This window comes from Neolamprologus multifasciatus, chromosome 16 (genome assembly GCF_963576455.1).
Source record: "Neolamprologus multifasciatus chromosome 16, fNeoMul1.2, whole genome shotgun sequence".
NCBI lineage: Eukaryota > Metazoa > Chordata > Actinopteri > Cichliformes > Cichlidae > Neolamprologus > Neolamprologus multifasciatus.
Window position 1 is genome coordinate 15315069 of NC_140454.1, and position 22306 is coordinate 15337374.

Consider the following 22306-nt stretch of genomic DNA (forward strand, 5'->3'; position numbering starts at 1 on the left):
CTGCAGATCTCAACCCCTTTGTCTGTTACATGCAGTTTTGTATCAGTGACCCCCCTTTTAAACCCTCTACAAGGTGCCATAAAACTAAGTGCTATGTTTACATAGTTTCACTTGAGTGTGTGCGTGTGAATGCCTACATGTGCGCGTTCCCGCGTATCTATGTGTATGTGTGAGTGCACGTAGCACTGTGGTGTAGGTGACTCCCTAGAGGTCGTAAAAAAACCATTTCCATTCCAGACCACAGTTATCCAGGTCAAATGTTGAGACCCCCACCCAAATATTCTCTGGGGAATTTCCACTCAGCATTAACTCCTCTCTGTTTTACTTTCACAGTTCAACTGGGGAGGGTCTCCTATACTCTTCTCCTAAATTCAAGACACAATCAGGCCTTTATTACATTGAGGGCAGTGTCAGTGTCTCTACAATAATTCTAGATTCTATGTTAACACATTTCTAAACTCTACATCAGCTAAACATTTCTACACTGTGTGTTTAATTACATGGGCACACAACTCAGATGTCCTAAAGAAGTTTGTTTGTTGAACGTTTCTTGAATTTATCAAAGAAAATTCAATCTCATACAATAAGAAGAAAAGAAGCAAAGCCACTGGGAAGCTGAAAAACAAACTTATGGATAAAATAAAACCTCATAATAAATCCATTTTAAAAATCCAGTCATTATTGGCTTTAATATATAAAACATGCATGGACAGCTAAAAAGGTGAATGGGCAATACTACTTTTAAAGTCACAATGACCTTCAAAGATGGCTTGCCTGTGACCACAGCAGTGTGGTTCTTGCCACACACGTGTGTGAGGCAAATGAACCTCAAACAGAAATGTTCCGTGGCCCAGCTGACTGTACTGACCCCCGCCGAATTATCTTTTAGAATTTTGTTGACTAGGCAGCACGGTGGCACGGTGGTTAGCACTGTTGCCGCACAGCAAGAAGGTCCTGAGTTCAATTCCAACATCTTTCTGTGTGGAGTTTACATGTTCTCCCTGTGTTTGTGTGGGTTCCCTCCGGGTACTCCGGCTTCCTCCCACCATCCAAAGACATGCAGCTTGTGGGGATAGGTTAATTGGAAAATCCAAATTGCCATTAGGCGTGAATAGTTGTCTGTCCCTGTGTGTTGGCCCTGCGACAGACTGGCGACCTGTCCAGGGTGTACCCCGCTTCTCGCCCTATGACAGCTGGGATAGGCTCCAGCGCCCCCTGCGACCCTGAAAAGGAGAAGCGAATGGATGGATGGATGGAATTTTATTGACTGTCATCTTTTGCCCACAGCTGAGACGGTTGGTCAGATCTAGAATCTCTGTGTGTGTTACAACTGCCGCTGTCAACAGGGTCTGGCCGCCAGAATCTGTAGTGGGCAAAAGTAATATGACTGATCAGAGTCGTTACAGTCTGGCCCAAATAGAGAAACACCAGTCTCTAGTGCAGTGTTTAGGCCCTTTGGTTTCAGCCCTTTTTTAAAACATTGTTACAACTAAATTTAAAGGGAAGGATTCAGATATTAGTCTAGGTTAATGGAAAAGTAACTTGCACACAGACCCAGCAGACCCAGAATCCACTCAAATGGGTAAGATGTAGGCTTATTCGGGCCCTAAACCAGGTGTAGGACTGGACTCTCCCACACACATCACATCACTGTAGGACTGGACTCTTTCACACACCTCACATCTCCACACGCACTCTGGTTTTTCCTTTTGCACACTTCTTATAATTTATAATTTCTTTTTATTAATAATTTCTTACATAAACTGTTATTTGTACATCTTACTGTAAATTTCTAAGTTAAATCTGCAAATGTTTGTATTAATCTGTAACTCTGTAAATATTACTGTCAATTCTATAGTTTAATGGTCGGGCATTGCACAGCAATAAGCATTTCACCTCATGTCATACTGTGTATGGTTGTGTGTGTGACAAATAAAATTTGATTTTGAAATTTGAATTGGAACTCCAGACAGCTGGGCAGCCCAGCACCTGAGGGCTCTTGGACACACACCATCAGGGCCAGCAGCTTTACTGGAATGGAGTCTGCCCAGTTCCCTTGTGATGTCATCTGCTGAGAGGGACAAAGAGAGACAGGCTGAGGGGGCAAGACAGGGGGGAGGAAAATGGAGAAGATCGGAAGAGCTGAGAGTGGAGACAGAAGACGCAGGGCAGTCAAACATATTGAAGTGCAGATTTAGTTTGTTTGCACATTCAACGTCCCCATCTATTCCCACACCTTTCTTTTGTCTCTGGCCAGTAATGGCCCACATTCCCTTCCACACCTCCCTGGTGTTGTTTTCTTGGAGTTTGGACTCCTTTCCCTCAGCAATCTTGGCTTTAAGCTCCTTCTGCACCAGTTTCAACTGTTCTTCGTCCGTTTCTAAAAGCTGTCTTTTTCTTGTTCAGTGCAGCTTTAATGTCTTTGGTTACCCAAAGTTTATTGTTGGGGAAGCAGTGAATTTTTTTTTTTTGGGAACAATAATATATAATAAAATAAAATGACCGTAATGCAGCATCTTCCTGTGGCTAAGCCTCTTCCTGCCTCTCTCTCTCTTTCCCCCTCTCTCTCACCTGTCCTCCTGGGTTTGAGCTACCTAATCAGCAGGGAGCCGCAGGGTGAGGAGGTGTGAGGGAGACAGCCAGCAGTGAAGATGACCGGGCAGACTGATGTCGACATACCGGGTGAGCCTTGCTACATATTATAAAGCCCTCGGCTTCATGCACACCTAATCATACTTAACACAGGCTCCCTTTTGCTCACGGTTAGCATGTTTCTATTTCTGTCAGCCTGCAGATACTTAAATGGCTTGAGCTCTGACAGCAGGCTTGGCTGGGATTTAGTGGGTGTTAAGTTCGGGAAGTACTTAAACTTTCTGTCCCAGGGCTTTCTAGAGATGAATCACAGACAGCAATGTGCAAAATTCTTGAACCGCCTCTCACCTAAAACCATTTCTTTAAGCAATAGTTCTCCTTAGGACACTGGCTGCTGTTTCATTTATTTTCAGTCCAGTCTCTATGCCTGACCGTTTTCAGGGGGATTTTTTAATTTTTATTTGTTTGTTTGTTGTTGTTGTTAAGCCAGTTAACACTGACTTATGAAACACACAAGCATTAAAAAGACACCTAATTTAACAGTCATAAAACACAATTTGTTCCCATTTCTTTAGCACCTTAAATCATATAAAAAATGTCAAAGAAAACATATTTGATAGGCATGAAACAGTATTGTCGCAACCACAAGATGATTCCTAAAGAGCTATTTGTCAGAAACCTAAAAAAATATCTTATCAGTGTGTTCTTAAAAATTTGAGGAAACTTTACAGTTGTAAGATAAAGAAGGTAGCAGGCTTAATAACCATCTACAGAAGATAAGCAGTATCTGAAAATCATGTCCTTAAGAAATCCTGCAAAGACCTGACACAGGAACTGAGAGATGCATCTGCCCTTCAGCTGATCCATCTACTGTTCACTGAAGTCTCATCAGAAATATTCTCAGTGGAAGGGTGGCTGTCAAGAAACCATTATTAAAGAAGTGAAACCAGGAGAAAAGGCTGAGGTCAAATTGCAAAATAACTGGTCTGGTAGCAGCTCCTATGCAGTGATGAATCCAAATTTGAAATTTCTGGTTTAAATAATTGCCAAAATACAGAGGAGGTCAGGAAAGAGGCACAACCATCTGTAAAGCCCTGTGTGAACCCTGTGTCATGGTTTGGGGTTGTGAGAGTTCAGACTGTGTTTAAGAATAAAGGTGGTCTAATATCAACTTTCAAGCTTGTAAGAATTACACAAACTTGTTTTTTTGCCTTATAATGGTGTATTTCCATGTATGTTTGCATGTTTCAATAGATAACTGCACCGCTTTCCCATTTTCATAGCAAAATATACATTACAAAAAAGAGAGGTCACTGAAGACCATTGCACAGCTCTGTATTTGTCCATCTGTTACCAGAAACAGGAGCCATTTTCACATTTGGAAGGACCAGCTTTGCTAATAATGTTCCCAGCAAGTTCTGGCTGAAGAATGACCATCCAAAGAAAACATCATGTGGCGGAGAGCACTCTGCTGTTATCACAGGTACACTGTATGTATATTTTAGTAATGAAAGCTGACATTGTTCACTAATAACATTATTTTTGTGCCTGCAATGGCGTTACAGAAAATGGGAGGTTGCTGATGTTTGGTGGCAACACACGGGGCCAGCTGGGGTTGAGAATTAAGCCTAGTGCCAGGAAACCAACCTCTGTGAAAGGTTAGTATTTTTCACCGTGGCTGGGTCATATTGCATCAAACGAGTTATTTTTTGTGTAAAGCATAAAAAACCCACATCACAAAATAAGCCCACATGACTTATTTTGTTAATTTAAGCCCCAAAATATAGAGTACAGTGCAATACAGTTTTATATACTGGGATCTTTATAATTAGAGCTATTTGTATTTATTCAAGCTATTTTGTTATATTTTGTAACTTATATATTACTTGTATGTAACCAGTTGTGTTGTATTGTTACTGTTCTTACTGTCTTGGAGCAATTGTGACCACATAGTTTCCTCTGGTATTGTGATTCTAATCACATAAAAGACAAAAAATGTGAGACAAAGGCAGAAAGTCGAGAAAATGTGTGATAAATTTGAATTATTTTTAATTGTTAACTAATGACCAGAACAAGAATTTGTTAGTCCATTAACAAGAAGATAATTGTGGTATTTTGAAGCCATTTTACTCACTATAATTACTGCATTTCCTTTCCAGCCTTGAAGTCTGAGAAGGTGAAGCTTGCAGCTTGTGGGAGAGACCACACAATTGTTTGCACATGTGAGACAATAAAGAAATATATAATTACACGTGAGAGATGTTTCCATGAACACTGTTGTCCTCAAAATGAATATACTTGTATTTTTAGTTCATGGCAGTGTATACAGTGCAGGTAGCAACCAGGACGGGCAGCTGGGTTTAGGCCATTGTGACAAGTCTACATACTTTCACCTGCTCCGCCCCTTCTGCGACTGGGCACCAATCAAAATGCTTTCTGCAGGATGCAACACCTCAGCTGCCTTAACAGGTCTGAACAAAGATTATATAATAAGTTTCTCTGCTAGAAAAGATGATCTGGGCATATGTAAAATGTATGTACGTATGTGTGTTGGTAGAGGATGGGAGGCTGTTCATGTGGGGGGACAACTCTGTGGGTCAGATTGCTTTCGGGGACGAGGGATTTGCTGCAGAACCCAGAGAGGTCCACGTTGGAGAAGCAGTCATATGGGTGTCCTGTGGGTATAAGCACTCAGCTTTTGTGACAGGTACAACGCAGTCCAGCCACATGCATCATTGCGGTAGGTCCAATGTTAAATGAACCAGTCTTCAATACTTGTGTCATTTATTGTGTTGGATTTGTCCCAGTTTATGGTCGTCTCTACACGTTTGGTGAGAGTGCGAATGGAAGACTCGGTCTTCGTGAGGAGCAGCTGGCCAATCACAGAATTCCTCAGCAGGTGCAGGGAGTCCTGGGTCATGTCACCCGAGTGTGCTGTGGAGGAGAGCACACAGTGGTCCTCACAGGTATGCTAACAATTTGTTATTTTTAAAGAAAAGCATAAAACATCTGTGAAAGGAGCTGGTTAATCAGCGATGGAAAAGGTATTCAGATCTTTAACTTAAGTATCAGTGTGCCTGATAATGATTTTCATATTATTATGGGAAAAAATAAGGAGAAAATCGCTTTTACTGTATGCATTAATATGTATGCAACATTTAATGTCAGTTGATCAAAGTATGGCTGATTTTAACTGTAAAACACATGTGGTGATCACATCGTGTTTCCTTCTTTAAAATCTGCCACAGAACTCAACTTGTTTGATTATGTTAGACACTTTAAGGGACAGAATAAGTGATCTCAGCTCAAATGTAGCACAGGCACAATGAAGAAGAACATCAAAATAAATTCCCCTGAGAATAGTGCTCTTGTACAGTAGTTGAGTAAATGTACTATACATCGCTTTGAATCAAAAGGGTTCTTTCCCTCTGTCTGCTTTGCTGTGCCAGAGAAGAACGTGTACACATTCGGCAGGGGTCAGTACGGTCAGCTGGGCCACGGAACATTTCTGTTTGAGGTTCATTTGCCAAAAGCGCTGCAGCACTTTTGTAACAGCAAGGTCAGACACATCGCGTGTGGAGAAAACTACACCGCTGTGGTCACAGGTAAGCCATCTTTGAAGGTCATTGTGACTTTAAAAGTAGTATTGCCCATTCACCTTTTTAGATGTCCATGCATGTTTTATGTATGAAAGCATATAAAGGCCAATAATGACTGTTTTTAATGGAATATAATATATCTACAAGATTTAAGGAAGGAATTATTTAAAAAAGTTTTTCTGTGATAAGTTTAAGAAACATTCAAGAAACAAACTTCTTTAGGACATATGAGTTGTGTACCACACATAATTAAACACACAGCAACAATCCTGTAATCAGGTTAAAAGTACCATTAGTGAGAGGTAAATAAAACAAGTTAATTGATGATGAAGACGAAGTGGAATCTTTTTTCCCCATCCAGCATAAGCATGTCACTGGGGTGCTGTTTAATCACACAGCAGCCAGTCTGCCACTTAGGTGTTCAAAGTTCAGCAACTCACAAGCTTTCTCTAGAATCTGCTAAATTGACTAATTTCATAAACTTTCTCAGATGTTGTCTGCCTCTAGAGGTATTCAGTTGATAAGCACCACATGTGAGTCAGTTTCTGAGGGGGTAGATAAATCCATTTTTGTAAGTTAACTAAATAATAAATCTAATTTCAGCCAAACAATGTACTACAACCAATATTCAGTATTCAAACTTTTCATTCAAACATTATGTGCTGTAAAAACCAAGGATGTTATTGTGTATAAAATGTGTAAAAAGCAAAACAGCTTCAGCCAGGATTGACAACCTTCAGTCTGTGTTTGATGCATTTATCCTCCCCCCTGCTCCACAGACAGCGGGCTGCTGTACACGTTTGGTGATGGTCGTCATGGAAAACTCGGGTTAGGGGAGGAAAACTTCATCAACCAGTTCAGCCCGACACTCTGCACATGTTTTCTTCAGTACACTGTTCAGTCAGTAAGTGAAGGTGATGTGAAGGGCTTTAAAAGAAATCTTCATAATCAGTCAACTCCCTCCAAAAAGGCCATAAAAGGTATGAGAGGCTCCACAGCTTGTAACAGGAAGCCTACTACAGCAGGATGTATCCACAGCACCATCAGTGATCGATAACAGAATATTCTTCACCAATCACAGCAGGAAGAGCAGCTGAAGCTGTGCTCACAGCCAGCACCTGGATACTTTCAGAGATCAGCCTTTAAATCAGTAATGAGCTCTGAATGGATCGTGTAGTGTCACATCATTTCTCCTTTCTTTGCATCTGCAGGCTGCAGGTAAACTTCTCTCAAAATAAGGCAAACGTAATCTCAAAAACAATCTTGCTGTAGCCTTGAGGGAGTAATATCCTGTATGTCAGCAGGTAAGAGGTAAGAGTGAAGAGCAGACTGAGAGTGAATCAGCTAACAGTAACAAAGATGTTTTCTTGTGTCCTCTCCCCGTCAGGTGTCCTGTGGTGGTCACCACATGCTGGTCCTGGCTACACCCAGGCCAGCAGAGAGCCAAGAAGCAGTGCCAGAGAAGGATGTCTTAATCGCAGACTACTTTCTGGAGTCAAGTTTTACCAAAATCATCTTTAAAAACAAGTTCATCAATCCAACTCCACCATCACCACTCTCAGCCCGGGCACGCCACCGAGACAGAGTGAGACCCTTCAACTTACTGCTCATTTTTAAAACACTTAATTCAATTCAATTCAGTTTTATTTATACAGCGCCAAATCACATCAACAGTTGCCTCAAGGAGCTTTGTATTGTAAGGTAGACCCTACAATAATTGTTTTTTATGTTATAGTTTAATTCATGGAAATAAGTTATCCAAACCTATTTGGCCCTGAATGAAAAAATGATTGCCCCCTAAACCCAAGAACTGTTTGTGCCACACTTGGGCAGGAAGAACTGCATTCACGTATTTGTATCATGTCTTTTACATCTCTGCAGAGGGATTTTAGCCCACTCTACTCTGCAGGATTTTTTTTTTTATTCAGCCACATTGGAGGGGGTTTTTTTCTAGCATTTTGGATCTCCATTGGATTTCAGTCTTGATGGTTCTCAAGATGTTTTTTGGCAAAAGTGAGACGAACCTTTGTGTTGTTTTAGATCAGCAGTGGTATTCTCCTTGGTGCTCTCCAATGGATGGATCAGACTTCCAAAAAAGCTTTCCAAAAAAATGTGGTTGACCACAGTTAATTCATGATTTAACAAGGGTGCCGATTACTTTTTCCACACAGGGCCAGGCATGTTTAGATATATTTTTTCCTTAATGAATTTAAAAAGTGCATTTTGTAATTAGTCAGGTTATCTTTGTCTAATATTAAATTTTATTTGAGGACCTGAGTGTGATAAACATGCAGGCATGTTGAAAAAAGAAATCAGTAAAGGGGTTGGGGTGGAATTGATTTTTTTCTTTTAATTTTTATTTGACCTGTGCAGTCATGAAACGGGTATTTAAGTGTATTTTATGCGATAATAAAACGTTAAACATTTGAAACCCATGCTTGCAGAACCCCTTGGAAAACTTGTATGACCTGTATTATATCAATAGGGGGCAGTGTTGCACCACACTGCAAATCTGCCACTGGTTGCTGACGCTCCATAGATACATTTCCAAACTTAAACTCGAGGATCTCGTTTCCTATTTTTCAGGTTCGTTCTGTGGAGTTGTTTGGGGATAAGTTTCAGAGCCTCCCACGGCTTAACTCTGACTTTCTCATCACATCTCGGCAAACATCCAGAAATTCCCTAACTCTGAAAACCCTTTCAAAGGACGCTACTACCCCTTCATCATCCCCTAAACCAAAATCAGAGGTGACAGGAAGCCCACTTCTCTCCCCCAGATCTCGATCCATATCCCCTCAGAGTCCACTGTTATCCTCTAAGGCATCAAGCCCACATTCACGATCATCATTCACGCTTCAAAGTAAAGCATCCACGTCTGCATCTTCTAAGTCTAAATGCAAAAAGGTGCCCTCTCCTTTGCTTTTACCAAAGTCTATAACAAAATTAAACCCCAGCAGTCCTGTAGCTACTAAAATGACTGCAAAGCCTAGACTAAACCGAGCTGCAGCCACTAAGAAGCCTCTAGGTAACAAATTCTCATCTCCTGTGCCACCTAAAGAGCCCTACACCCCGACTAGTAATGTTTTCATTAAAAATCTAAAGGAGGAAGAACATTCTGCCCCAACACAAACAGGTACTTGAATTCTATGGTTTCAACAAGTGGCAATAAATGTTATATCCAGCTTTTAGCTGATGCTTGAGTGGGTTTAAGCTGTTTAACCTAATTTTGTCTGTTATTTCAGAAAGTGTTAAGAGACAAATAATCACTGAAGAAGTGGAAGAGAAAGAAGACTTTTCACCATATATGGTGAGAGAAGACATTTTTGATGGCTCATCATGCGATGGTTTCTCTTAGATAGAGCAGATAAATACAGTATAGTTCACAGAGTCTCAAATGTAGAGTGAGATGACTGTTATTTTCCTCTTCTGGCTTCTTCTCTCTGGTTTGGATTAAATGCACTGCAGGGCAGGAAGCAGCAACGTAGAACACTCTGACTTTTTCCAGGAAATGTGCATACATCAGCATACGTGCTGTATACTGTATGTGTGTGTGTTCTTGCAAGCACGTGTGTGTGTAAAGAAATTTTCCACTTGGTAAAACAATGAAGCAAAATATAAAATTGAATATCTCTAATGAATCTTCATCAGCCAGTTTCAGATATTTGGACAGCTTCTGCTGATACACAAATTTGTTTGGGCTCCAGCCCCTAGATGTACAAACACACACACAGATACACACACACGCACTGCTTTGGAAAAGTTCTCAGGAATCTTGCCACATCTCATCAGTGTTTCCACAACCAGTGATGAAGCAAGTTGAGAAAGAGTCTCCTACTTTGCTGTGTGCTAAGGGTAGGGATGGGTATCGTTTAGGTTTTATCCGATACCGGTGCCAAGCCGGTACTTTTGAAACGGTGCCGGTGCTTAAACGGTGCTCAAACCGGTGCTTAAAGAATGGAAAACACAAAATTGGTCCAAAAACCTCTCATGTTTAGCTGTTTTTTTTGTAAAAAGATAACAATGTTAGCCTTTTCTGCAGCTATAGGGCATATATGGTATCACTCTTGGCTGGAAGCAGTGCTTAAACAATGGAAAAAACACAAACTTTGTCCAAAAACCTCTCATGTTTAACTGTTTTCCACTTTTTCTTTGGTCATTTTAGCCTTTTTGGCCAGGGTGAAGGGAGTATCTGCCATCAAACAAGAAGACAGCCGCATGTAACTACGACGGTGTTTGCTAGTTCACCTTACTGCATTAATGTAATAACGTGGTTAGCCTACTCAACGTAAATTACACACGAACAACATTAAGCTACTCACGCAGAGAAGAACAGCTGCTGCTGCCATCATCCTCATCATTTCTGCTACACTGGCAGGGCTAGGGGCCAGGACTCTCCTCTTCGGGTTCATGTTGCTAACTCCGGTTCCGATAACAGGCACCACACCCGCAGTAGATGCGCTCGGTGTGAGGTCTCGCAGCAAGCTATCAAATACAGCGCATTTCTTGGCTTTTAAAAAAACTCTATGCGTCGCCAGGTGTTTCATCGGATTTGAGGTGTTACTTCCTTTGACAGTATCACAGTATCAGCTTAAAGCACTTGTTGCAGGCTGCTGAGTTTGCATATTTTGCTGTGAAGTACAGCCAGACTTTTGACCGCTTCGCCTTGGGCATTTTTAATCTGTAGCTCTGCTCTAAAAGAAAGTACGTACCTGGACCCGCCTACTATCCTCGGAAATGTAAAATGATTGGCTAGAATCTAAAGTGTATCACAGCTCAGGAAAAAAAAGCACCGAAATAAAGCACCGAAATGTGCGCTGCTTTTCGGTCTGGTTACTACCGTTTATGTCAGAACCGGTGCCATCATGGCACCGGACACCGGTACCCATCCCTAGCTAAGGGTTACTGCAACATGTGGTGCCCCCCCACCCCACCCCCCAGCAGTCCTGTCCTCACTGCAGGGGTAAATTTGTGTATTTGTGTTTGCACAGTACTGTATGTGTGTCCTCACATGTGTGGGCTTTAAGTGTGAGAGAAATTTCAATTTTATTTATATCATGCTAAATCACAACAACAGTTGCCTCAAGGTGCTTTATATTGTAAGGTAAAGACCTTACAATAACACAAAGAAAACAGAGAAAACATATCATATGACCCCCTATGAGCAAGCTTTTTGGTGACAGTGGGAAGAAGAAACTCCCTTTTAACAGGAAGAAACCTCCAGCAGAGCCAGGCTCAGGGAGGGACAGGCATCTGCCACTACCGGTTGGAGGTGAGGGGAGAAAGATGGTACAAAGACGTGCAGTGGCAGAGTTCCAGAGATGACTAATAACTAATGATTGCAGAGAAGTGTATGAATGCATAGTGGGTGAGAAAGGTGGCTGAAAAAGAGAAACTCAATGCATCATGGGAATTCCCCAGCAGCCTAAACCTATTGCAGCATAACCAAGGGAGGATTCACGGTGACCTGATCCAGCCCTAAATATATGCTTTATCAAAGACGAAAGTTTTAAGGCTAATCTTAAAAGTAGAGATAGTGTCTGTCTCCCGAATTCAAACTGGAAGCCGGTTCCACAGAAGAGTGGATTTTTGGAGAGAAGGTTTATGAGGTGCTGAACTTGTTTTTGAACACCTCACAATGGCAGACTGGCTGCTGTGTGATTAAATAGCACCTCAGTGACACCCTGCGAAAGATTTTCTACTTCAATATGTAGAAAAGTTTCAGCTAAGACATCACAGACAGCTGATTTATGCTGGCATCAGGTAATCCACTGGGACTGTAGCCGAGCTTGACTTTGTGGTGTTATGCTTGATTCTTGGTATTACAAATGAAATCTATTTATGTGTAATTTTGCATGAATTGACATTGAAATCGTTGAGATTTAACAGAACTTTTACAGTCATTGGTGGTCAAAAGGCTTCACTGTGACATCATCATTTTCAGAAGAAACACTTTTTTTCATTCACTTTTTGTCAGTGCCATAACTCAGGAAGAGAAGGGGAATATATTTCACCAAACTGCTGACACTAATTATTTGTGCACACCTACTAAAGTCTTCAGTGCAACTAATTATATGAGTCTGCCCTGACATGGATGTAAGCTGCACAAGCACAAGTATAAGGCTGTAATTCTATTTACACTTTGAAAACCACTGAAATATACCTCTAATAGTCTATAATAGTAGGGTGCAAGTACAGTAGGTAGGTAAGATGATATTTAAAGCATTAAAAACACATAAGACATTGTACAAATTACATATGCAGTCATACTGATGGCCGCTCCGCTTGTGCAGCTTTCCTTCTTTAATGTACTTTTCTTTTTCGTATTATATCTTACTGAATCCTTATGTGATTTGTTACAGGGAAAGAAAAAGGGCAGAGCTTTTAGACATGCAGTAAAGGAAGCAGAACCATTTGCACAACAGATCCAGACTAACGAGAAGACCGACCGAAACTCCCCTAAGGTTTTGCCAACAGAGCTTATGAAGGGCCCCAGCACCTTGAAGACAGAAGTGTCTCCTCTGAAGAGCACAAAGAAAAATCACAAAGTGACTTCAAACAGCAAAGAGAACATCAACAAGGAGTCCAGCAACATCAAACCTTCAGAAAACAGGCAAGCTCAAAAGCAGCTCCCGCATTTTAAATCACCACAGCAAGATAAGAGGAAACCGTCAGAGTATAGCACAAAAACACAACAGATGCTGACAGATGCACAGGAGAGAGTGACTGAAGTGAAGCACAAGACGAGGAAAACTGAGGATTTGAGAGAAAGTAATAAACCGAATGAAGAGGATAACAGCTCTCTGAAGAAAGGCTTGACAAGGACCCCAAAAAAGGAGGCAAAGAAATCATCATCTTTAGATCCGAAATCTCCTTCTATCAAGGTCAGTAAAGTGAATCAAGCAGCCAGTCTAGCATCCACAGAAAATGCCGTAAAGGAAAATGAAGCAACTCAGAGGGGAAGTGATGACGTCAAACCTGTTGAAGTGGCGAGTCGGGGGACACGGCGAGTCAAATCGACTCTAACAAAAGATCAGCACAAGGTTAAATCTGTACCAGGAGTGGATGCTAAATCGCCAGCAGCACAGGAAGAAAACACAACACCTTTTAAGGCTGAAACAAAGAAATCCGTCTCCAGAAAAACACCATTGCAAGTTAAGGGAAAATTGCAAGAGCTTAAACCAACACCAGTCAAGGATCAAAGTAAATGTGCAGAAAATCCCCTCATTGAAGGAGAAAGCAAAGAAAAGTGTGAGGAAAATGAGTTAAATTGTGCCAAAGACACCACTCTGAAGATGAAAGGTGGAACTGTGGATGAGCAGAAATTGTCAAAAATAAAGGACAAAAAGACGGCAAAGGAATCTGGTGCTGAACAGAGGGCAAAAACAAAACGAAGAGGAGGAGGCAAGGAAGAGGAAATCAGAGTTAAAGGTGAGGGGGATGTTGACTCTGAGAATAAGATGAAGGCTAAACCAAAGAGTGAAGCTTCCAGCCTGCTGTCATCTCAGCAGGATACACCTACAGAAGTGAGAGGTAACCCAATTTCCCCTCAAAGCCCAGAGGTGGATTCTCCTAGAGCTGCAAAACCCCTGCAAGGCGCTAAGCCTGATGTTATGGATTCCCGTGTTTCTGAAACAGATGAAGAGGACACTCGGAGCAAGAATGGGGGAAAAACAAATTGGGGAGAAATTCTCAGTAATTCAGCGTCGCTTCTTCCAGTTGCTGGGATTGCGGGTGCAGCTATTGAGGTCCTTCGTGAGGCAGTGACAAGTGTGCAGTCTGACAGTGACAAAGCCACCTTGACACCCTCTAAAACGCTCAGTAAAGTCAGGCAATTCACTAAGCAGAGTGCAGTTACGGAGCCGTCCTTGTGCTCCGCATTGTCACATTTTTCTTCCTCGAATGAAACGGAGGATGGCCTGAAGACAGATGCTCAAGCTGGTGTTCCATCGGAATCTGTAAATGATTCCCAAGAAGGAGAAAATGATGACAGCAGTCGTAATCCATCAGAGGGGGAGGCAGTGAAAGGGGGCCTGTCTGAGCAGATCAGGGGTGAACACATGGAAGATTCACAAAAAGAAGTGGAGGAGAAATCAGACAAGGCATCTGGAGAGGATGAGGATTCTGAGGATGGGGGAAAGAATGAAGATGATGTCGAGAGTGGAAGCGACAGTGAAGATAAAAGGGAAGAATGTGAGAGTAATAGTGACAAAGAAACAGGAGAGGAGAGCAATACGGGAGAGGGAGAGGAAGATAATGTATCTGAGGAAGAAGAGGGGGAGGAGAAAACAGGCAGGAGTGATGAAGATGAAGGAAGTGATAAAACTAATGTTGCTGAAACTGAAGGAGAGGAAGAAAGCAGTAAGAAGACAAGTGACGGATTGAGTGACTCTGATGTGAGTGAAGGAGCTGAGGAGGAAGAGGAGGAAGGTGAAAATGAAGAGTCCAGTGATGAAGAGAGTAAAGAGGATAAAGAGGAAGAGAGCAAGATGAGTGAGGATGAAGAGAAGAAAAGCGGTGATGAATCAGAGAGCGATGAGAGCACGAACCAAGAGTCAGAGGGGGAGGAGGACGGAGAGGAAGGAGACACTGCAGAATCTGCCAAAACCAAAGATGAAGATGAAGAGGGCGAAACTGAGGAACAAAATGATGCCTCCACAGAAAATGAGGATGAGGAGAAGGACTCGGTGGAAGATGAAGGGGCAGATAAGAGTGAAGGAGAGCAAGACAGTGATAAGAGAGAGGAGGAAGAAGATAGCGAGGCTGATGAAGAGGAACTCCAAGATGAAAAAAGTGATGAAGAAGAAGAGGAAGAAGGAGGTGAGGAAAGGGTAGAAAATGAGTCCGTAGGTGATGGGGAAGCTGAGACAGAAGATGGAGAGGATGAGGACAAAGAAGAGAGTGAGGAGGAGGAAGAGTCTGCAGAAGAAGAAGAGAAGGAGGAGGATGCAGGGGATGAAGACACAGAAGCTGAGGAAGAACAGGAAGAGAAGGAGGAGGACACGGGGGACGAAGAAACAGAAGCTGAGGAAGAAGAGGAAGAGAAGGAGGAGGATACGGGGGACGAAGAAACAGAAGCTGAGGAAGAACAGGAAGAGAAGGAGGAGGACACGGGGGACGAAGAAACAGAAGCTGAGGAAGAAGAGGAAGAGAAGGAGGAGGATACGGGGGACGAAGAAACAGAAGCTGAGGAAGAGAAGGAGGATACAGGGGATGAAGAAGAAGCTGAGGAAGAGAATGAAAGTGAGGAAGAGGAGAAACCAAAAGGAAAAAATAAAAGCATGGAGCCTGCTAAAAAAAATCTGTTAGAGAGTGATGAAGGGGAGGAGGGGGAGGAGGAGGGGGAAGGGGAAGGTGAGGAGGAAGGGGAAGAAGAGGAAGAACAGCAAAAACAGACAAGGCTAAGAGGAAAAAGGAAAGACATGAAAGGTATTGATGAGGAAACTGATGATGAAGATGAGGATAGTGAGGAAGAGGGTGATGAAGAAGAAAGGGATGAAGAGAATAAGGAAAAGGGAAATGAGAACCAGGAGGAGGAGGAGGCAGAAGAAGAGGGAATTGAGGAAGAGGAAGAAGGAGATGAAAATGAAGAAGAGGAGGAGGAGAATGAGGAAGAAGAAGAGGAAGAAGAGGACCAAGCAAAATCAGCAAAGAAAAAAAAAGAGAAGCGACAGAAACCGCCACCAGACAGACGCAGCAAACAGAAAGAAGCACCCAAACCAGCACCGAGGACCAGGCAGAGAGCTGCAGGGGGGGCGAAAGCTGAGGACTCTCAGCAGTTCTGGAACGACGTCCTGCCTCAATACCTAGACCTGCAGTGACCACGCCCATGGTGAAGCCACACCCACAGAAATCTCAGCTAAACACGAGCTTCGTCTGACGTTATTCTTTATGCTCTGAAAACACATAACAAGTGTGTCTAAGCACTTTTTAAAAACCCTTACACTGTCCACGGCAGTCAAGCCATTTATATTGCAATCTACGTTTTGTCAAGAACTATTTTCATGTGTGTATTGATACCCATGTGGTGCTCTGTGTAGAACAACACTAAAGTGGTGTATTTGGCACTACCTTTGTCAGGATCCTGGGTCTCCTGACCCAGCGTTTTTAGTTCTTTGTGATTTTTGTATTTTGTACTCGTGTGATTTATTCTATGGTTTCTAGTTTTGATCCCTTGCCCTTCATGTTTCTCTGTGCCCCCTCTGTTCCGTGTAAGTCTCTGTGTTTCTTAGTTGCTGTCTCCACCGTGTCAAATTCGCGTCTCTGTGTTATACTTCCTGTTTTACTTTGAAGGTCTGTGTCTTATGTGAATGTGTCCTGCTTTGCTTCCTTGTCTCGTCAGTTCTGATTTCTCCCAGCTGTGCCCTCCTTCTGTGTCTCATTCCCCTCTTTACTTCCCAGTGTATTTAAACACTCTGTGTTTCTCTGAGTCAGTGTTGCGTTGTCCCTCAAGCTGTGTGTTTCCTCGTGGTCCTCTCTGTAAATTGTAGTTCATATTTTCCCCATTTTAGTTTTGTATGACTTCCCCTGCCAGCAAATAAAGCTTAGTTCTTTGTGTTTAAACCTCGTGCCTGAGTGTCTGCATTTTGGGTCCAACTCCTGCCTTCCACACAGCGCTTCTTGACAACCTTAGCTTAAACCTTAGCTTGAGGGCACTGAAGCCAAAATGTGAACACATAGACTTGACATGACTTAACTGTTTTGCAAATTTGCTTATTTTGCACATGAGTGACATTAATATTTATAAAGAAAACACACTGAGAATGACATAAAATAATAATAATAATAATGATATGGAGGTACAACACACTAGGTTCCAAAGAAGCTCAAAAGCTGCAGTTGTTGAAACAAATGAACGTTTAAGATAACACGATTATGTTCATTGGACACATATATTTCCAGGTTTCAGTGTATCTAATTACACTGCTATACTCACGAGTTACTTGGATGGATGTATAGCTAACAAACTGTGAGTTGCCATCATGTCAATGTGGATCAAAATCTCTGAGGAATGCCATGAAGCAAATGTGTAAGTCCCCGTAGGGAAATTACTCCTCTGCATTTAACCCATTCACCCAGTGAAGCAGTGGGGAGCCACCAATGCAGCGCCCGGGGAGCAGTGTGTAGGGACGATACCTTGCTCAGGGGTACCTCAGGGTAGCCGTTCAGTGGAGCCGAACCCCCGACCTTCTGATCATGGTGCAACCACTCTACCTACTGAGCTATCCCTGCCCTAAAGTATGTACCTAAAATATCTGGTGATGGTATGTTGTTTTCAGATATTGTCTTAACCCTAAACAGAGTGTTTATGTATTTATTATAGAGCCTTGAGTTGAATACTGTATAATTTTCTAATGTATATCTAGGCTCCAGTCTTCTACCTGATCTGATGAATGTATATAAAATACTGAAAATAGCTTTTTTTAGGAGTCAGTTATTTCAGAATATTTCATGTTTGTCAAAACAAGTCCACATATTACGTTTGCAGCCAAAAAGTGTACAATGAAGTACTGAAACATGTCACACAGAAAACCTGTGTTGATCACAGTGTAGTTAATAGTGTACCAACGCTGACTTCAAATTAGAGAAAGCATTTTGATGTTTGACTTTTGTCAAACATGTGTGAGTGTTGTTTTTAAGACAAAAACATCATTCAGTTGGGATTAAGTTAAATATGCACACATATTTCTGTTTTAAGGCTCTTCAGACATGCTCCACTACATCAACCAGCTGTGTCTGTTATCTGATGCTGAACAGGGTTTTTACAGTGGGGTTTTCAGAGCACGTTCATTAAAAACTGCTGCCTGCTGCAGAGTAAAATGAGTAATTTGTGGCCACTCAGAATAATAAGACAAATGTTATTGTTAAGATAGGACAGCATTTGAGTGACAATAATAAATTTTTTAATGCACGTTTTTCTTCTTTGTGAAAAACATTCTGCAAAAATTACCCACAAGTCTGCTTACAGTGCTTACAAGGAGTTTCAGATGTTAGAAAAGGTATGCTTGGAGGAGTAAAGGTGAAGCTTTCAAACCTAAGAACAGCTGTCAAGCATGGTGGCAGGTGATAGTAGCATACTCTGGGGTGTTAAAACTGCTTTTTACTTTTTCCTCTGGAGTGCAGGTCTGCCTTAGGGCGGAGTCAAAGACCTCAGTTCTTCTCCTTACACTTGGACAGCAGCCCCACATCAAGTGGGCATGTGCAGCACACGTTGTCTTCACATCTTCACCTCCTGGATGGTGGATCTTCCCACTCCCCGATCAGTAATAATCTGTTCTCTCTCTGTTCCCTCCTGCTGTCAGCTGAACCCCGTTAATTGGTCTCCAGTCTCCTGCCTTTTGTCAGTGGAGCAAGTCCAAATGTTTTCTCAAAACCCATAATCAAGCCCTACAAACCGAACCCCTAAAGCACCCTGGGGGATAATTAACTACACATTACTGGGTTGTATGTATACTTTTAACCAATCAATTTAAACTTGCAGCTCAAAGAAATCATCAAAAGCCCAAATTTTATCAGGATGCATAAAAATTATGTAGAAGTCTTTCTTATTTATTTGTAATAATTCACTGATTCAAATTTTACATTCAGCATGTGGCTCAAGTTCAGTTATTCTTTGCTACCTTGATGTTGACTAAATTCCTGCAACACTACTTTGTGTTTACACTAGGCACAATTCTTGTCTTGAGCTGGATCAGAAAGCAGCGCTTGCCTGTAAACAACAGTTAAACTCATCGGACTAAATCCAGAGACAGTCCTAAGACAAAATTACTGGTGGTAACCAGCATAACAAAGTGTTAAACGAATCAACCAAAGCCAAGACGGTCACCTGAACCCACATATAATTACTGCTCTGGAGATCGTCTCACAGTCGTTTCACTGCATGCCCCTCTTTCCTATTCCCTGTCGAGACAAGGAGAGTTTTGACACCTTCATGTGTGGACTTGCTCTGCTGCACTACACAGGGTTTCTATCCAAACCTCATGCTTGTCTTAGACAGAAAATTAAACACCAATTAGTCCTGCAGGAGCTCTGTACTCTCTCAGCTTTTCTGCAGTGCGTGCATGTACACGTGTTATGAAACAGAGTAATCATCAGCTCTAGAAGACTGTCAAGTAAACGTCAAGTCAGATCTTGCAAAAAACATACTACAAAAACAGCTTCTGTTTCAGCTATAGGAGACAAAACACTAAAGACAGATCATGATGGTTACTATAGAACATCTCTTCAGAGTATTGTTGCTAGGAAACAACTTAGATTCAGCTCGACTTCTTATAAAATGTTCATCATTAGGAAAATGAAACAGGGAGCAAACTTGTGCCCAAGTTTCCATGTTGCACTGTTTCTGCAGCTCTCCAGTGGTGATGAAAGAGCAGAGCGGCTCAGCATAAAGGTTAATATAATTTAAACCCTATCAGATAAACAGAGCTGGTTCACAGCAGACATTTTGACTTGTGAAACACAAACACAATGAACGGCTAACATTACTAAGTGCTGAGCTGTGTTGCTGTAAGCAGCCATTGTTTATGTGATATTATTTTCAGCTGTTATGACAGAATGGATGTGACTCATTAAGGGGACGAGAAAGAAACAAGAGCTCTCTGCGGGGGAACATTTCAGCTTCCAAAAGGGAACACAGCAGAGAAAACGGCCACAACAATACACATCAATACTCGTTTACAATCATAAATGATTTCATTAACACTCAACTTTACAAATATACAGAAGTTCAGACAAAATTTGTAACGGTTTACTAACTACAACCTTTTAATGTTTATTTTACTTTACCTTTACTTTTACTGAATTATTTTATATTCTGGTGAAACATGCAATGCTTTGAACATAAACTTAAAGCAAACAAACAAAAATCAAAAGTCCTGCCTTCGCTAAACTAAGAGTACCAAATATTATACTATTCTACATGCAAACAAGATCCTAAATAAAAGTGTCGGCAGTGTGGTATGTGCGTGCGTAATTTTAGATCTGTCACATTTAGGTTCGTTAAGTGTTTGGATGATGCACATTGTTCTTAATAGTTGAATAAAGTCTAGAATCCACTGAGATGGTCTGCTTGACCTTCCTTGCTTTTCTGCTTTGCCTTGAGAAACTCCTGGGTTGCCTTTGCAGCCATGCGATGACACTGCCTCCACTGTGTTTGACAGATGCTTTGGATGATGAGCAGTCTCTCTCCTCCTCCATACTTGTCTCTGCTCATCATTCTGGTACAAGTTCATCAGAACTGTGCAGGCTCCTTTAAATGCTTGCTGCCAAAGTCTAATCTAGCCCCATATTCATTAGAGTAACCAGCTATCTGCACCTTGTTGTAAAATCTTCTGTATTTACATTCATGAACTCTTGATTGTAGACTTTTAAAATGATGTGTTTGCAGAGTCATAAGTACAAAAGCCTTGTGGCTCCAGTTATATCTAATTTTATAAAATACTATTCAGTGGTTCACTCTGTAAGTTAACCATAAATATTTTCTACTTGCAGTTTTAGATCAGTGATAGAAAAGGCATTCGGAGGCTTAATAGCACCTAATAATTCAATTCAGTTTTACTTATATTGGACTAAATTACAACAACATTTCCCTAAAGGTGCTTTATAAGATAAATCCTACAATATTAGAAAGAACCCCTAACAATCACACGACTCAAACACATAGCAACAGTGGGAAGGAAAAATTCATTTTTAACAGGAAGAAACCTCATAAAGAACCAAGCTCAGGGAGGGGCAGCCATCTGCTGCGATTGGTTGGTGGTAAGAGCAGGGGAAAGAAAAGAGAGCAGAAGGAGACAGGACAAAATAAAGTGCCATATCTCTGATTTATTTATTTATTTTTTAATTCTTGGACTTTAAGGTTGCTCTGTGATTCACAGCTCAAAATTATCATTTTATGTCTAATACTACTACCATCCACTGTCTTAAAGAAGCTATTTTAGCTTATTTCCTTCTCTCTTTAAGGCAAGTTGCTTCTGATTGGTTACCCCTTGCAAACAGCAGGTAGGTGGGGATGGTGTGCTCACAGTCAGGCGGGTATGCTTGAGATGACCATATTAGGGATATCTGCTCTCACTGACGTCACACAGAGTTAAAAGTGAAAAAGAAAACTAGTTTGGCCAGTCTGAAGCCTGAACTCTTGGCTCACAGAGATTACTGACCTCATTATTTTGAAGTTTGGACATGTTTGTAAAATAAAATTAAATATACCCAAGTGTGGATAAAAGCCCCCTTCCATTTCTCACATTAAATGTGATAGATTAAAGAACTCACACTCTAATAAAAGCTTGTTTGATGATGTGTGTGAAAAACACTGCTGCGAGGCTACTTTTATCTTCATTTTAAATCAACTTGCTAAAAAAAAAAGGGAAGAAAGGCTCTGAGTTTTCTGAAGATTTATGATTTTTTCTGGAAAAACTTTAAAAAGATTCACTGGAATTACAAACCGGTTGTACAACTGGCTGATACTTGTGACTTTTGAAAAGTGTCCATCTGATTTTAAACTAGGCTGAAATCTAAAATCTGTTAAAGATGTTGAAACTCTGTACAAAGTGCTATTGCAACACACTCTGAAACTTCCTCCCACTGAGCCGAGTTCTGTGGTCTCTTTTAAAAAGGAGCTGAAAATGTTGCTTGCAGGTAACTTTTTTGGACTCCATGTTTTTAGTATTTTGTTGTGAAGCACTTTGTGATATTTGTCTTGAAATGTGCTGCATAGCACATAGCACAAAACTGTACTCATTTACTTACTTTTCTGAGATGCAGCGGAGCTGTAAAAGTGTGAAATGTGCAGGGGTGACATTAAATCTTATTTCACCAATAAAGTGGTGGGGTGGGATGCTGCAAATTTTAGTATGCTTTCTTTTTTTGTAGAGACCTGGGTTGCAGATGTGCTATAAAACTATTTAAAAAATAAATAAGTAAAATAATATATATTAATTCATACTGAACTTGGAGGATCAAAATCAAGTATCGTGCTAGTGTTGATCCAATACCATCGGTATTTGGACCAATCCTCACACCTTACAAGGGGCACCAAAACGTGGAGAGGCAAACATGATGACAGAACATTTGCAGGTAAACCAAAATATTGTAACTTATACATTGTGTCGGGCTTCCTA

General features: G+C 41.3%; 1 protein-coding gene across 1 annotated transcript; it reads left to right on the plus strand.

Moving 5' to 3' along the window:
• The first annotated feature begins 1261 nt into the window (after positions 1–1261).
• LOC146500507 (uncharacterized) lies at positions 1262–22080 on the plus strand. The gene is made up of 13 exons (XM_085135260.1): positions 1262–2682; positions 3950–4075; positions 4158–4250; positions 4752–4814; positions 4903–5061; positions 5150–5299; positions 5400–5558; positions 6042–6197; positions 6971–7095; positions 7579–7776; positions 8778–9324; positions 9434–9498; positions 12551–22080. The coding sequence occupies exons 1-13, from the start codon at positions 2652–2654 to the stop codon at positions 16007–16009; spliced, it is 5331 nt and encodes a 1776-aa protein (XP_084991386.1). The 5' UTR covers positions 1262–2651; the 3' UTR covers positions 16010–22080.
• Positions 22081–22306: the final 226 nt, after the last annotated feature.

Excerpts from the sequence above, each read along its gene's own strand:
- LOC146500507 (XM_085135260.1), top strand. The coding sequence starts at position 2,652 with ATGACCGGGCAGACTGATGTCGACATACCGG. Across the intron at positions 2,683-3,949 it reads GACTGATGTCGACATACCGG|AAACAGGAGCCATTTTCACA; the intron begins GTGAGCCTTGCT and ends ATCTGTTACCAG. Across the intron at positions 5,300-5,399 it reads GCACTCAGCTTTTGTGACAG|TTTATGGTCGTCTCTACACG; the intron begins GTACAACGCAGT and ends GATTTGTCCCAG.